This window comes from Gymnoscopelus microlampas, assembly GCF_963454915.1.
Source record: "Gymnoscopelus microlampas genome assembly, chromosome: 11".
NCBI classification, from domain to species: domain Eukaryota; kingdom Metazoa; phylum Chordata; class Actinopteri; order Myctophiformes; family Myctophidae; genus Gymnoscopelus; species Gymnoscopelus microlampas.
The window spans coordinates 10,923,273-10,939,767 of NC_139948.1; the positions used below are offsets into that span (position 1 = coordinate 10,923,273).

The following is a 16,495-nucleotide window of genomic DNA, read 5'->3' on the forward strand; positions in this document are numbered from 1 at the left end:
CTTGAGTTGCCTTTGTACTTGTCGTGTTTTTCCCCCCTCTACAATAAAAATCTCTTCACCGACTAATTTTGGCGAATGTTCCCCCAGAATAGGGATGCTAGGGTTCAGCTAGGGTCCCCCTCTTTACAAAACCTAACCAGGGTCGGCTCTGTACTTGGTCCACACTTATTTTCGCTCTACACCATGGCCAAATCCCTTCACTGAACATAGCTGACACAACACACCACAAGCTTGTAGATCTGCTCATTTTGGCGAATGTTCCCCCTAGAAAAGGGATGCTTCTGTGCTGGGGTGTAATGGCCCATAAAATATGGGGCTATATAATATGACATTGTTGTCATAACAGCTGTATCAGCAGTTCAGTGGCCAAGAATAGCAAGAGCATTGGCTATAGAAAGACTCAAGGGGAAACATACATCTGACAACAGTGGCTAGAACATCACATAGAAATGATGCCGAAACTGTAAATATTTATGTCCTGTCTGCAGGGTGAATGTGTGCAAATGTTGACATTGTTGTTTAAATAGATCATCTATAAGCAGTGGTGGTGGAATGTAAATTAATTACATTTACTGAAGTGCTGTACTTTTAATTATATTTTTATATAACATTTAATACTTTATACATACGGTATACTCAACTACATCTCAGAGGCAACAGTTATTTGTCAGCATTAGTTATTAGTTACACTGCAGATTTAGATTACTAATGCAGAACACACATAAACTGATGAATTATGATGTCACATAAATAAAATCATCCCCACCTTTACCAGCTGCTAAAGTGATGAACATTAATAATTACATTCCAATAATATGATTGTGAAATGGACTATTCTGCACTATGACTATGACCTTTACTCAAGCAAAATTTGGACTTTTAAAACAAAGTATTTCTATGTTGTGGTATTGAAACTTGTGCTTAAGAAAAATGATCTGACTACTACTGTCTATAAGCAACAAACATGGAAGTTCTGTTATTTTGCACTTACCTAATTTGGAAGCCTAATTGTGCGTTTTATCAGTGCTTGGCTTGATGGTGAATGGGAGGGCATGTAATTATCCTTGTCAACATAAACGCTTGCATCCTCTTGTTAACTACAGATTTCATGGGGTGATAGGAACAGATTTGAGCCTTTGGCAAAACAAGTCAATTGCTACAGTAACAACAATGTTCCCTTGTTAACATTGCGTTGTTGTCGGGTAGAAACCTTGTATCTCCATGTAAATTAATGCCCTACTTCATCATGCAAGAGTGTCACACAGAAGTAGTGGAAATAGCAGATCTACAAGCTCACAACGTGCATGCAATGTGACAAATTGTGAGCTTGTAGAATGTCTAATGTCTAGTTTTGAAAATAATAATAAAAGAAAGTGTTGGACATGTACAAGATTTCCAGCCGACATCAGCGATTTGTTTGTTGTGTGCTTTCATCATCGGTGTAGCTGAAACTCTGCTTAACGTTAAAGCTGAACTCGACATGTTTTTTGTGTAATAGCCCTTAGGGTCATTGTTGGCCAGCTAAATATAGCTCCCAGTGGGTATTATGTGTTATGTTAGTGATCTTAATGAAATGAGGCTGAGGCTGCAAACATTATTAGCACCATTACACCTCTGCTGAGCCATTTATTGGAACGGACACTCTCTGAACACCCAGCTCCAGCGGCTGGGTGAGCGAGAACACATTGTCCTGTGTTTGTGTGACACACGGTCAAATATTCACAGTTACGTTTATTCCCTAAGTGCTCAGGGTTTTGAATACAGCTGTTTGTGCTTGCTTTGGTTTAATACGGTATGTGTAATGTCTGTAGATTTTGGTCCCAGTCCGGCCCTGGTTGTTGTTGTTGTTGTTGTTGTTGTTTTAAATTAAAGCTGTAACTTTTATTTGTGTGAATACTATGTTAATGCAATATAACTTATACAATTGGGGTGGTTGTATTTGGTCTCCCCGCTCTTCTATGGAGACATTTAGATCCTGTGTCTGGTTTGACACAAACTTTTTTTCAGCACTTGCGCAGGAGACCGGGGTTCAATTAGACAGGAATGTTAAAGTGCAGCTTTAGGTAAATGTACCACACTGTACAAATACTGTTACATGTTAAAATGTTACTTGAGTATCATCGATTTAGCAGCTGGTAAAGGTGAGGCTGATTTTGATTACTTTATGTGCTGCTGGGTAGTTTATACATCATATTTATAAATTGAATTATTGTAATTAAACGTGAAAAGTATTTTCCTGTGAGATGAGATGTAGTAAAGTAGTAAAACATTGAAATACTCAAATAACGTAAAATAACCACAAAATAGTACATACTGTGGTTTAGTCTAAAACTTCTTCCATTCTTATGTAAGATAAAGTGTTCCTGTAACTGTTCCATATTCAGTAGAAGCACTCAGTAGGTGGTCTTGGCTGGACAGAAGAGGGGTGTAGACGCTCACAGGAAACAATACAAGCATTCAGGACAATAGCAACAGTCCAGAGTACAACAGTTATCCAGAGTGCAAGGTCAAAAACATGATCATACATCTTACTGCGTGGCACCTATGGGATGAGCTGTGTAGAAGAGTGTGTGTAGAAGAGTGTGTGTGTGTGTGTGTGTGTGTGTGTGTGTGTGTGTGTGTGTGTGTGTGTGTGTGTGTGTGTGTGTGTGTGTGTGTGTGTGTGTGTGTGTGTGTCTCCACGGCTAATCTCAAAAACACTGGACTGATCAGTGCCAAATTTCTTGTGCACGCAGCCGGCAGGGCCAAGGAAGGCCTGGGCGGGGTGAATATCCTTCACATTTTGTACATTCCTAATCTCCTGCCACCGTTTACCACCGTTTACCACCGTCCTGCCATCCCTCCATATTTGTGCGAGACTGATATAATCAATATGACATTGTTAATATGACATCAGAGATCCAGAGGGAAGCCACGTCGTTATTTAGACCCTGTCTTGTTTATTTTGTATTGAACCTTTATTTTAATATCTTTTGCAAACTAAAGCATACATTATATGTGAAAAAAAATATTATTCCATGATGAGGCATTTTCTGTGTTCATGTTTTTATTCTATTCTTTATGGCGTGGCTCTGAAGGAGTCTAGCCGTCTAAAAGAATGTCTGTGTGTTTCTCTGTGTGTCCAGAGCTCACAATCGGCTCAATCAGTGCAAAAAATGATTGTGCACAGACTGCACACTGCCAGTAGCTTTCAAATAGGCTATTGTTTTAAATACATTTTGAAATATGTGAATTTATAATGGAAGTCAATAGGGCTCTGGACAGGCGGAAACCTTGCCCAAATTTGGAGTTATACATCATGCAGTAGATACATCATACATGACTGACACTGCCCAACACTGCAGATCAGTCACACATGGGTTGTGATCTGTCATGGCCACAGCTCCTCTCTGTTTTCCTTCAATGATCTACTAGCTAGATCTCTTTCTCAACGGCCAAAGATGTCGTGCCTGTTACTAGGGGTAGTACGAACAGGGAGCATTGTTGGGGCCAGTGTCGGGGTTCGATCCTTTGCTTCCATCCCCTCTCTGCCCCCGGCTGTTGCAGAGTTTGTTAAGGGGGCGGTGGAGGAGTGCAAGCCTGCCGGTGTGCACGTGGTGGCGGGGACCCCCGAGGAAATGGCAAGCCTCCTGGCCGGCCTGGAGAAGGAAGGGATGCTTAAGAAGCTGCCCAAATACGAGAACTGCTGGCTGGCGCGCACGGACCCCAAAGACGTGGCCCGAGTGGAGAGCAAGACGGTGATCGTGACCAAGAACCAAAGGGACACCATCCCCATCCCCAGCGGAGGAGTCCAGAGCCAGCTGGGCAGCTGGATGAGCGAGAGCGACTGGCAGAGGGCCAGAGAGGAGCGTTTCCCTGGCTGCATGGCAGGTCGGACCATGTACGTCATCCCCTTCAGCATGGGTCCTGTAGGCTCTACACTGTCCAAATATGGTGTCCAGGTGACAGACTCGCCGTACGTGGTGGTCAGTATGGGAATCATGACACGCACGGGCACCCCCGTCCTGAACAAGCTGGCTGAAGGAGTGGAGTTCGTCCGTTGCCTGCACTCCCTTGGAAGCCCCCTGCCACTCAAAGCTCCCTTGGTCAACTCTTGGCCCTGTAACCCAGAAAAGGTGCTCATCGCCCACCTGCCGGACACCAGGCAGATCGTCTCCTTCGGCAGCGGCTACGGGGGAAACTCTCTCTTGGGGAAGAAGTGCTTCGCTCTCCGCATAGCCTCCCGCATCGCCAGGGATGAGGGCTGGCTGGCAGAGCACATGCTCATCCTAGGCATCACCAACCCTCAGGGAGTGAAGCGCTACGTGGCAGCGGCCTTCCCCAGTGCCTGTGGTAAAACAAACCTGGCCATGATGAAACCATCTCTACCGGGCTGGAAGGTTGAATGCGTGGGAGACGACATAGCGTGGATGAAGTTCGACAGCCAGGGAAAACTGAGGGCCATCAACCCAGAGAATGGTTTCTTCGGAGTTGCCCCGGGAACCTCCGTCAAGACCAACCCATACGCCATGGCCACCATATCCAAAAACACATTGTTCACCAACGTCGGAGAAACCAGCGACGGAGGGGTGTGGTGGGAGGGTCTGGACCTGCCGACGGACGGGGTCACCCTCACAGACTGGCACGGCAAAGCCTGGACACCGGGAAGCTCTACTCCCTGTGCCCACCCCAACTCCCGGTTCTGTACCCCGGCCTCCCAGTGCCCCACCATCGACCCCCTGTGGGAAAGCGAGGAAGGCGTTACCATCGACGCCATCATCTTTGGTGGAAGGAGACCAGAAGGGGTCCCTCTGGTGTACGAGACATTTAACTGGCGCCACGGTGTGTTTGTTGGTGCAGCCATGAGGTCGGAGTCCACAGCAGCTGCAGAGCACAAAGGCAAGGTGATCATGCACGACCCCTTCGCCATGCGCCCGTTCTTCGGCTACAACTTCAGCGACTACCTGGCTCACTGGCTGAGCATGGAGCACCGCGAGGCCCCCACCCAGCTGCCCAAAATCTTCCATGTCAACTGGTTCAGGAGGGACCCTGCCACGGGCTCCTTTCTCTGGCCAGGCTTCGGCGATAACGCCCGCGTGCTGGAGTGGATCTTCAAGCGCTGCGGAGCCCAGAGCGAGGACGAAGCGGCCAAGAAGAGCATCGTCGGCTGGTTGCCACAAGATGACGCTCTCGATATGTCAGGTCTAGGCAGCAAGGTGGATATGGATGCCCTGTTCGACCTGCCTAAGCTCTTCTGGCAGAAAGAGACACAGGAGTTGAGAACGTACTTCACCCAGCAGTTGGGAGATGACCTACCTGCTCCGGTGGAGGCTGAGCTCAAGGCCCTGGAGGACAGGCTACGGGATTAAAACCTGTACATAGCGGAGTCATTACTGACACAGGATTAAGTAAATCATTGATCATTGGCCAAAAAGAATTGAAAATCTGTTATTTTCAGCGAGCAACAGCACCGCAAGATGAAGCATACAGTGAGTTAAACTTAAGGTGTCTTTTTTCAGTATAAGAAATCCACATAGAATGACAATATTTTTTTTATCATTTTATTTTGTGATTTTCCAAAGAAAAATAAATAAAGACGAAGTACATGTGATAACATAAAATATCAATATGACACATTCATAATAAATAAAAATCAAGCAGTAGAAGCATCAGAGAGGGATGAAGGGAGACCCAGCCAACCATAGCTCATAGCTTCCACCCGGCTACCATCAGACTGTTAGACAAGGCCTGACCACCGCCTCTCACCAGACTGGCCATGGACTTAACTTTTCCTTATGGATCTGCCATGTGGATTTTACCTGTGAAAGTTATCACCTTATGTGTACTTCCATTCAATGTAAACCTGACAATGTGTTGATACTCTTTTAAACCTCCTTTCTAATCTTCTATAATGTGTTGATAATTCTTTTCACCGTAATGTCTAATCACATACTTGCTGCTATGATGTTGTACCAAAGTGTCACAACCTCGCACCTTAGTCTAACCTCATGTACATGCTATGTAAATATTTTTGATTTATTTTAGGATATTTTTGCCTCTCCTTGACATTTTCTTTACTCTTTGATTTTTCTTCTTGCTCTGCCCGCACGCACCCTCCCACCCACCCCCATATTCTTTTCTTTCTGAAAACAACAAAAACGAATTTCAGCCTATTTTGTTTACACCTGTAAACCTGTGACGTGACAAAGCTGATTCTGATTTTGAGATCCACATTGGAGCTGCACTGTTCCCATGTGTATCCGAGATGTACAGTATACATGATTCATATTATTTTAGCTGACTAAGTCAGACTACAAGTTGCTACAAATATGCACGTGCCTTCCTGTTTGCTTGCTCGCATGCAAACGTGCATGCACATGTCCAGCCCGAATCCCCAGTTCCCCACCAAGAGGCCCACATCTAAGCCTATGCAGGTGGGTATACCCATATTTTCTCATCCGTCACTGTTTGTGCACGTGTGCCTGCAAGGTATGTTCATGACCAAAAGCGTATTTATATGTCAGTGTGGCTTGAACTGAATGTTTATGCTGCACAGAGGCCAAGCCTCCTACATAAGAGCTTCATTCACTTAATACCAGCCAGTCACAAAGCTAGCCAAGCCGTTTGCTAACCAGCGAGCCATGCTCTCTTCTTGTTGTCAAGTGCAGTCTTAATAGAAACCAGATGTTGTAGACCAGTGGGTCGCAAATGGTGTGCCGAGGCACACTGGTGTGCCATGAGACAAGTCCAGGTGTGCCTTGTAGTGTAGTTTTGTGACAACCACACATTATTATTGCAATACAACTGTACAGAAAGTTATGAATTATACCTTTTAATTTACTATACTAGACCGGGCACAAATCTACTCGGGAGTGATGCAGGTCGGGAAGGATGCAGATTGGGAACGCATGCACCACCCTGTTATGCAACATGTCTGTGTCTCCTTTGTGCCCATACAGAGATCTTTGTCCTTCTCTGTCTGCCTGTGTCCCCTTTTATGCCCATTTATGGAGATCTCTGTATCTGTCAGTTCTTGTCCCTTTTATGCCTATATACTGTATGGAGATCCCTGATGTCATCAGTATGACAGCAGATAGAGAGAGCATGGCTCAATGGTGTAAAGTCATAAAGTAGATTTAAACACTTAGTAAGCAGCACACTGCTTGTCCCCATTCTGCACACAGCTTGCCTTGTGTAACGTTGCACCTCCACGTGCATTTAATTTTAGTACAGTAACACCTGTGAGAAAGCACCATGAAACATGAGATCCAAATCTGCACGCAAAACATGAGATCCATTGTGGACAACATAACTAGAATGCATATACAGTAAGTGTGAATGCAGTGGCATGGTCAGATGAAATTTCATCATCCGGATAGCGTTTCCACTCAGGTAAGAGAGTACGTGCTTCGCTCATAGCTTCCATGCTAGTCTCAGGGTGTTTGGAGTCGAACATAAACTGACTGAAACTAGAACTCTTTTTACCGTACAGTAATTTACACTATCATCATCAGATTGTGCATTACAGTTTTGGTTTGGTAATCTTCCGGTCTGGCCGATATCAAAACTCTCCCAGGCGGCTGGTTCACACACAGCCTCAAAGTAATACATCTGGGAAGCTGACGAATCTTGCTGGGAAGAAATTAGTAAAGCCTCATTAATACCTCGTTGTAGATCGGCTATTGTTGGTCGCATGACGGAGTAAAACCAATTCAAACTCCCTTTTCTGTGGGATTTCTTGACATCCGACTTCCCAGTAACTGACAATATTGGCACGTCATCACAGGTCACCAGGTCATTTTGTTAACAAACTTCAAACATGACAACATATAAACATTCTAAATGGGCCCCAGTTTATTTCCTGTTGCAAGGCAGGATCATAAGATGTGAGGATGAATCGGTGTCATCACATAAACATTCATGAAAGTCTTCACGGAGAGACGAAACACTTTAAAACTTGATTAAAGCTGCTATTCGGAACTTATTTCAAAGTTCCGGTTATATTGGGAAGCTGACGAATCTTGCTGGGAAGAAATTAGTAAAGCCTCATTAATACCTTGTTGTAGATCGGCTATTTTTGGTGCGCATGACGGAGTAAAAACAATTACGCATTAAAAGCAACAAATGTTGATGTTCAAAAAGTTTTTTTGAACATCAAGTCTTTGATCAGACAGGCCTAGAAAATCCTATCAGACACTTCACACGCATTCTGCATTCTGAACATCAACTCTTTCCATCTGGCAGTGTCCCCAGGTGCAGATTAAATAGGGTAAAAAATATATTATTAATCTCCGCATCCATCAATTAATGCTCTGAACGCAAAGAAATATAGGTGTGTCTTCCAAGTCTTCCATAGGGGCCGACATAGCTGAGTGGTTAGTGAGCCCTCCTGGGGAGCCAGGGCCCCTGGTTGTCTGTCCCAGGTATGATTCCAGGCCAGGCAAGAATTGCGTCGATGTGTCTGCAAAATACCAATATTATTATTATTATTTTATTATGTGCCCTTGTCTGCCATGATACTGTATTTGTAAAGGTGTCTGTGTACCCTTGGTGTAATGTAATGTTATGTTATGTTATTGCATCCTTATCTTATCTTGTCTTAAACTTGAACACATTTCCTAAATAATGATTACTCAATCAGGCAATCCGGTACACATCCCCTTCTTGAGATTCGAACTCCCTTTTCTGTGGGATTTCTTGACATCCGACTTCCCAGTAACTGACAATGGCCGCGTTTCCCAAAAAGCTTCGTAGAGATGCTTCGTAGAGATGCTGCGCAGGTCCTACGACGGGTCCAACGTGTGTCGTCACATGCTTCGCAGTACCATAGCAGGCACGTAGATTTCAGGTCATGCGTGGCCTACGCAGCTTGCGTAAGAGTCTCCTACACAGCTGGGACTCGGCCAAACCTACGCTCTACCCTCATTAGTAGCAGGTGGTTGTGCCCCTGCGTGCCATCTAAACTGGCTACGTGTGTGGTAAAACTACATTCGGGCAACAGCATGCACGCAGCCTACTCCCCGCCTACTCCTGGGAGAGGCATAGCCATGAGTGCTGTCCTACGCAGTAGTTTGTTACGAGCGCCCTGGGGCGCTCGTAACAAATCGTACCAAAATATCGTAGCAAAATAGTTCTATATGAAAAACTAGTTCACACACACACACACACACACACACACACACACACACACACACACACACACACACACACACACACACACACACACACACACACACACACACACACACACACACACACATATATATATATATATATTACGGCCGGACCTTTGTGTAACGTGCCCAAAAAAAAACAGACATACAAGCTGTCAACCACTGCGACATGCCGTGTCGATAGCTTGCAGATCTGTTCTTTTGGGTAGGGCGAGCGGCTACGGTGCTTCGTCCTCTATGCATGAACCCGAAGTTTACAAATCGTACTCTCACGGATGATCCGATCATCTAATAAAAATATTAAGCATATGCCAAGTTAACTAAAGGTATATAAATGATGCTGAGCTAAACATGTTTCCTCAATTTCAAAGTTTTATAGTTAAACGTTATGGTGAAAGTCCCCAGTTCCTCTCACGAGGTGACAGCTGTTGCGCTCGCCATGTTTATGAATGGTTAAAACATCTTTTGAAAATAGCAGATCTACAAGCTCACAACGCGTCACAAGCTTGTAGATCTGCTATTTTCAAAAGATTTTACGCATAGTAGACTTTGGAAACGGGACATTCTGGGATCGAACCCGAAGCTCCCACTCACCAGTCCGACGTGTTATCAGTCATGCCAATAAACCTGCCCGATAGCCAGGTCTATTGCACGCGAGTTCTGGCTAATTTGACAGTGGGGGCTACACATAGAACCAGCGCAGCAGTTATATATCTATATCTATATCTATAGATATAGATATAGATATACATATAGAGATAGAGATAGAGATAGAGATAGATATATTCCTAAACTTTCCTAAGGTAAATTCCCCACATTGGTGCTAAAAGCTGTCAATCATGCAGGGGGACGCCCCCTCTAACCTCTGAATACACGGCGGCCAACAATGGCCGCCGTGTTCATTTAAGAGCATTGAAATGTCACCTGAAAATGCATTTTAATACATTACATAATGTACCTAAACAAATGTAAGTGTCCAATAAATATAAAGGTAATTTAGATAAAGGTCCGACTTTATCTTTGTATATATACAACAATCTGTATATATATATATATATGTATGCAAAGGGTGTTTAAACTATAGTAGGACAGCACTACGTAGTTTACGTAGGCTTTACGTAAGCTTCGTCCAGGAGGTCCTTACGTGCATGCTGTCTCACAAATGTAGTTTTAGCACAGACGTAGCGGAACCTACGACGATAGTGCGCAGCGGGGTTGCTACTGCGCAGCTGCGTGGAGGCTCCTACGCAGCTTCTAGGCTACGCAGGAGCTGAAATTCGTTTGGGAAACGCGGCCAATATTGACACCAGGTCACCAGGTAATTTAGTGCACTGTTCGGTGGAATAATGAAATATTATGGAAAATATTATATCCAGTCGGGTGAAGTGTACTGTAGACCATTTAATAGGAAGATTTAGGAAGATTTCAGCAGAGCAGCAGCATACAGGTCATGAGAAGCAGGTCTCCAGGCCTGCTCCTGCAGCCCCTTGGCGCACAAGCTTCCTGAGCACCCATCTAACACAGTTCTTATAGTCCACATTGTACCAAAGATGCTCTCCCTACATGGAGATAAATACAAATAGGCTATACTAAGTGACAGTACCATATGTAATACAGCTGACTGGTTACATTAGCAATGACCATGTATAGTATCATTTAGCACTAGAGGTGTAACGATATAGTAACTGCATCGTTGAATTTTCAACGATCTACTACATCGATATGCAAACAGCTAAATATCGTATCGTTTGACTTTGTGTCGTATCGAATCGTTTTGCAATGCAAATAATCGTATCGAATCGTTCTGCAATTGCAAATAATCAATTATATCAATACTAAGTACTTTTAAGAAGAAAAAAAGAGAAAGATGGGTTTATATCCAGTATCCATGCAGGTATTTATTTTTCACACAGAATCTTTGGGTAAATAAATAGTTACTATATCGATTTTAAATCATTGAATCGAATCGTATCGTTCTAAATTAACCTGTCCTGTATCGCATGTATCGTATCGACTAAATCACTGAATCGAAACGTATCGTATCGTTCTAAATGAACCTGTATCGTTCATGTATCGTATCGACAACCAAGTATCGTGATACGTATCGAATCGTTGTTAAAACGTATCGTTACACCCCTATTTAGTACAGATTACATGCTGACACAGAGAATAGCATGGAGGAGTCAGCTCAGCTGTTAGATTGACAGCTGTAGCTGAGTTAGAATTAGCACATTCATGTGAAGAGTGGTTGACTAGACATTCAATGAGATTGAATTGGAAGGCCAACAGATACACAATACATATATTTGCCAATCTCTGCCACCATAGAAATGAAATGAAAATACTTTCCTTCATTACTAAATGCATGGTCAGGGACAACATGCAATACCCTCACGGGCCACCAGTGGTCCACGGACCACCTTTTGAAAACCCCTGCTGTAGACCTCAGGACTGTGGTTCTAAAAGTTGGGCCCGGGACCCCCAAGGGTCCTTGAGGCGGCTCCAGGTGTACCCATGCAGCTAAATGGTTGATAGGGACCAAATGGGCCCTTACAGGTCTGTAACTCAGAGAGTGTACATATGGAACCAAATGGACCCGTGACAGTATGTACACTCTCTGAGTTCTGGGGGTCTGTGGCCTATGCATAACAAACTGGGGGTCCTTGAAATAAAAAAAATGTGAGAACCACTGCTTTAGGCTGCATTTCCAACGTGAGCTGCATTTTAAAGTACTTTGCTGCCTAAACACCAAGCAGCAGGGCTACCTTTCCACCCATATATCACACAGGGCAAGTCAGACAACTTTCTCAAAAAGTTTAGTTTCACTCTCAACATCCACGAGCTCTGGACACTGGATTGGAGTATGTGTTGTCTAAACAGGAGTTTGGAATGAATCGTGAAGCTGTAAATTGTTGGAGCAGTATTTTGAGCCACTGGTGGGATCTGAATGTTGCAAGAATACTTTCCAACACCACCATTCAAGAATGTTGTTTTATAATAAACAACACATCTAATCCAAAACGTGCTTGCTTGCGCAAAATGTTGAAAAACTTTGGGGAAAAGAAATTAGACCAATTGGGATAAAAAAAATGGGGGGAAATTGGACACTGGCGTCCCGAAATAGGGAGCCCACGGTTAATGTGGTTGATGTAAGGCCGTAGTGGTAAACCATTCGATCACAAAATGCACACGCGGTCACAGTGAAAGCAAATATTTTTTGGAGAATAAACAGCGCGGATGCACATAATGTGACACACATAGACATGAATGACCCACCAAGCGCAGAGGTCACCATGCTGGCACAGTCCCCAATTCAACTATGTAAACAATCCACTGATTCTCTCTCTCTCTCTCTCTCTCTCTCTCTCTCTCTCTCTCTCTCTCTCTCTCTCTCTCTCTCTCTCTCTCTCTCTCTCTCTCTCTCTCTCTCTCTCTCTCTCTCTCTCTCTCTCTCTCTCTCTCTCTCTCTCTCTCTCTCTCTCTCTCTCTCTCTCTCTCTCTCTAGAAAGTCAAAGTGTTTACCATTTCTCCCAATCGTATTGCATAATCATTCATCCAATCACCTGCTGCTATTTCCTCTTGACCTTGTGGCAGATGATGAGCCCTCCTCCTCATGGGGGAACACTCATCATGCTCCACGGCCCCCTAGGGACAATCAATCTGGGAAACCGACGCACAAGTATTTTTGTTTTGTGTGCCATGGGACAGGAGCTGAGCTCTTTTGTTAACAAACTTCAAACTTCAAACTTGACAACATATAAACATTCTAAATGGGCCCCGGTTTATTCCCTGTTGCATGTCAGGATCATAAGATGAGGATGAATCGGTGTCATCACATAAACATTCATGAAAGGCTTCCCGGAGAGACAAGCTATATGAAGCTGAGCAGTCGGACGAAACACTTTAAAACTTTATTAAAGCTGCTATCCGGAACTTATTTCAATGAATAAAATGTTATTTTAACTGCTGCATACTGTAGCTAGTTCCTCCACACCATGACACGATTTTCTGTTTAGTTTGTTGCAATTCTCTGCGGTTCAACGCTGCATTGCATCTCAACACAGCTTTAACATTAATTTAGGGATTTTTCTTTATCGAAGCTGCAATCTGGAACTTATCTTTAGTGAATAAGATTACATACATATTTAATACAATATACTGTACATATGTGCAGTGGTTGGGGGTGGTGTCCTATACTCTTCCATTAGACCCTGGTGTCGGGTAGTGCTGCCTGAAGCTAATAAGCACTATCTCCGCCCACCAAGTGGGGATCCCCTTGAGTGGTAAAGATGTGGTCTCTCATTTTGGAGACCCAGGGTTCAAATCCTGGGTATAGGACATACAAGTTACGGATTTCAGCTTTAAAGTACGTAGAAGCAGCAGGGAATGCTACAGTGATTTACTGATTTTGCACATAGCTAGTGCTAGGTCTCTAGTGTGTCCCACCATCTTCTTACAGAAGGGTTTCTGCACAACTATTGGGGAGGCAGTCAGACTCGAATGCTTTGAAAATCTTCAAAGCATTCGTGGCCCACCCATCTGATCACTTAAAGGGATAGTTCACCCCGAAAATGACATTATTTCTATCGATTAGTCACCCCATGGAGACATTTTTTGTCACATTCCTAAGCCAATAATTTGATGACCGGAAGCGGTTCCGGTAGGAGACACAATGAGTCTCCTTTTTGTCTCCTACCGAAACCGCTGCCTACCGGTCCGCTGGTCATCAAATTATTGGCTTAGGAATGCAACAAAAACAAACAATATGCATGAATTCAAGTCTCTATGGGGTGACTAATCAATAGAAAAAAAGAAATATTTTGGGTGATCTATCCCTTTAAGAACAAGTGGTCACATGGGTGCATTTTCAGATTTTACATAAATGTTGTAATATTAATGTTATGTCATCAATAATATCTTAGTGTTTTGCAAGTTATCTGGGGGCCCACTTGCAATATGCTCATGGCCCACTAGTGGGTCCCGGGCTCCCGGCCCACAGGTTGGGAATCGCTGCTTTTTACAGCATATCTGGAACATATCTTTCCAGTTAGTAGTTTGTTATGGACTTGTACTTGAGGTCGTGCAATAACACACTGCAGCTCACTGCTCTACAGCTGATTAGTCTAATCAACTGTGCATCTTCTAGTCAAAGCAGTTTAGCCCCCTGAATGCACACACACCCAGTAGTGTTTGTAAACAAGAAACCCGTCGATAATTCTAGCTAATATCAATAACTGACAGGAAAGAAAAACAGTGTTGCAATCAGTTGGTCGCACGCAGGACACCCAGGAGAGCAATCTGCAGATGGAACAAGGTCTGATTGAAGGTTGATTTAACCACTTAAACCCCAGCATCCTTATTGTGGGCATGACGGCATGAGTACGGAGGATGACCCAAAAAGCGGACTGTGAGTCTGTGACAGGGTAAGGCTTTCGCAGAAAATATCCGATGGACAAGCTTTATATCCCACTATTTTTTAAAACCCATTTTTTTCACCCAGTGCCAATTGTCTAAGTAATCCTGGACACTACACTCCCTCTGCCAGCCTAGGGAGCTCGAGCCCAGTGCCGAGCTCATGCCTCCTTCAATGCGTGAGGGCTAACAGGCCTTCTTATCACCCGACAGGGGGGGAGTATCGGCTATTTTCAACAAAAGCTTTCCCCACAATAACAGAAAAGACAATCACATAGAGCCCTGATGGACTCCGGTCAACCATATGGGGTTTAAGTGGTTAAACTTTGTTGTACGTCGGTGTCGCGCAGCGAAAGTAGCCCATACGCGCCATTAGCTCGTAGATCTGCTGTTTTCGGCGCGCGACACAATCGACGCCGCGCACGACGGACCATAAAAGGCTCTATGCACAGCAGCCATATTATCACTTCCTTCCCAGGTGTTACCAATGATACTAATGAAGGCTCTGTTCCATTTAGTCTAGCACAGTGGTTTCCACGACCCCCATAACTCTCAGAGTTACACCCCTGTAAGGGGCCATTTGGAAGCCTTTGAGGGTCCCTGGACCCCAACTGTAGACCCACTGGTGTAGCAGAGTGTTTCCAGTGAGCCAACATGCACAATATCAGCACCCTGACTCTGTTTGACCAGAATGGAACAGAGCCTTCATTAGTATCATTGGCAACACCTGTGAATGTCTACACAATATGGCTGCTGTGAATCAATAGAGCCTATTTAGGCATCATCATCAAGACAAGAGGCCATGCTGTTCTGAACAGAGAGACGAGGGACACTCCTGTGAACACTAGTGTTTGTCCCCAGCTGCAGCGATGGGCTCGTCAATCATGGTCAATCAGAGTGTTCCAGACAGAGCACCATGAACCACTTCAGCTCCCTGCTGAGAGGAGGACAGCACACACTCAGGCATGATGCCACCACCAGCCACGTCAGCTTATGGTCCGTGATGTACTCTGCCCAGAAGTAACATCCGGTCAATGTCCCTCCAATCAGATTTTTGCAAATCAGTGCGGCGTGCTAATGGCAGTGGTGGAAAATAACTAAGTACATTTACTTGAGTACTGTACTTAGTAAAACGTTGAGGTATTTGTACTTTACTTGAGTATTTCCAATTTCCAATACTTTAATTCTACTCCACTACATCTTGGATCCAAATATCGTACTTTTGCTCCACTACATTTATTTGAAAACTTTAGTTAGTTATTTTTTAGATTTTGATTATCATTACAAAACATACATGAACCACTTCAGCCCTATATACATTTTGGCCATTTGCTCCCAATTGTGAGCTTGTAGATCTGCTATTTTCAAAATATTTTTATATATTTAAAAATGTAAATGGGACATTCTGCATATTTACTTTTGGTACTTTAAGTACATTTTGAATTCCAGGCTTTTACTTGTAAAGATAATTTCTTTGTTGCAGTATTGATACTTTTACTTAAAAAAATTGAGTACTTTTTCCACCACTGGCAATGGTACCTCTGTGGCTTCTAGTGAAGAGAGATCAGGGCCCTCTTGAAACTCTCCAACGCGATGGTGTGCATTTTCAGAGCATGCTTATGTGAATGACCAATCGTTCAGATGTGTTCCAGCTTGGATCAATGGAACTAATGTAATATAGGCTACTCGAAGTTCCTATTCATCAGTATGAGAATGAAAACTCATCTATTCAAGGTAAGAAAAAATACCATGACATTTTTATTGTTATATTATCATTGGTGTTTTGCCAATTATTTGGGGGCCCACTTGCAATATCGTCATGGCCCACCAGCGGGTCCCGGCCCACAGGTTGGGAAACGCTCCACTAATCCATTCAGAGAAGCTTTACAAAACCTTTCGACCCATTCAACATTTTTGAATAACTTATTTTG

At 43.8% G+C, this 16,495-nt stretch overlaps 2 protein-coding genes across 2 annotated transcripts in view; both read left to right on the forward strand.

Annotated features, from left to right (window-relative positions):
• Positions 1-16,495, forward strand: part of LOC311054947 (uncharacterized protein) — a 431,139-nt gene that overhangs the window by 117,747 nt on the left and 296,897 nt on the right. The window lies entirely within an intron of this gene.
• LOC311054575 (phosphoenolpyruvate carboxykinase [GTP], mitochondrial-like) lies at positions 3,636-5,348 on the forward strand (the record flags this gene model as incomplete). Its single annotated transcript, XM_084070583.1, has 1 exon — positions 3,636-5,348. Exon 1 carries the CDS (start codon positions 3,654-3,656, stop codon positions 5,346-5,348), a length of 1,695 nt encoding a protein of 564 aa, XP_083926709.1. The 5' UTR covers positions 3,636-3,653.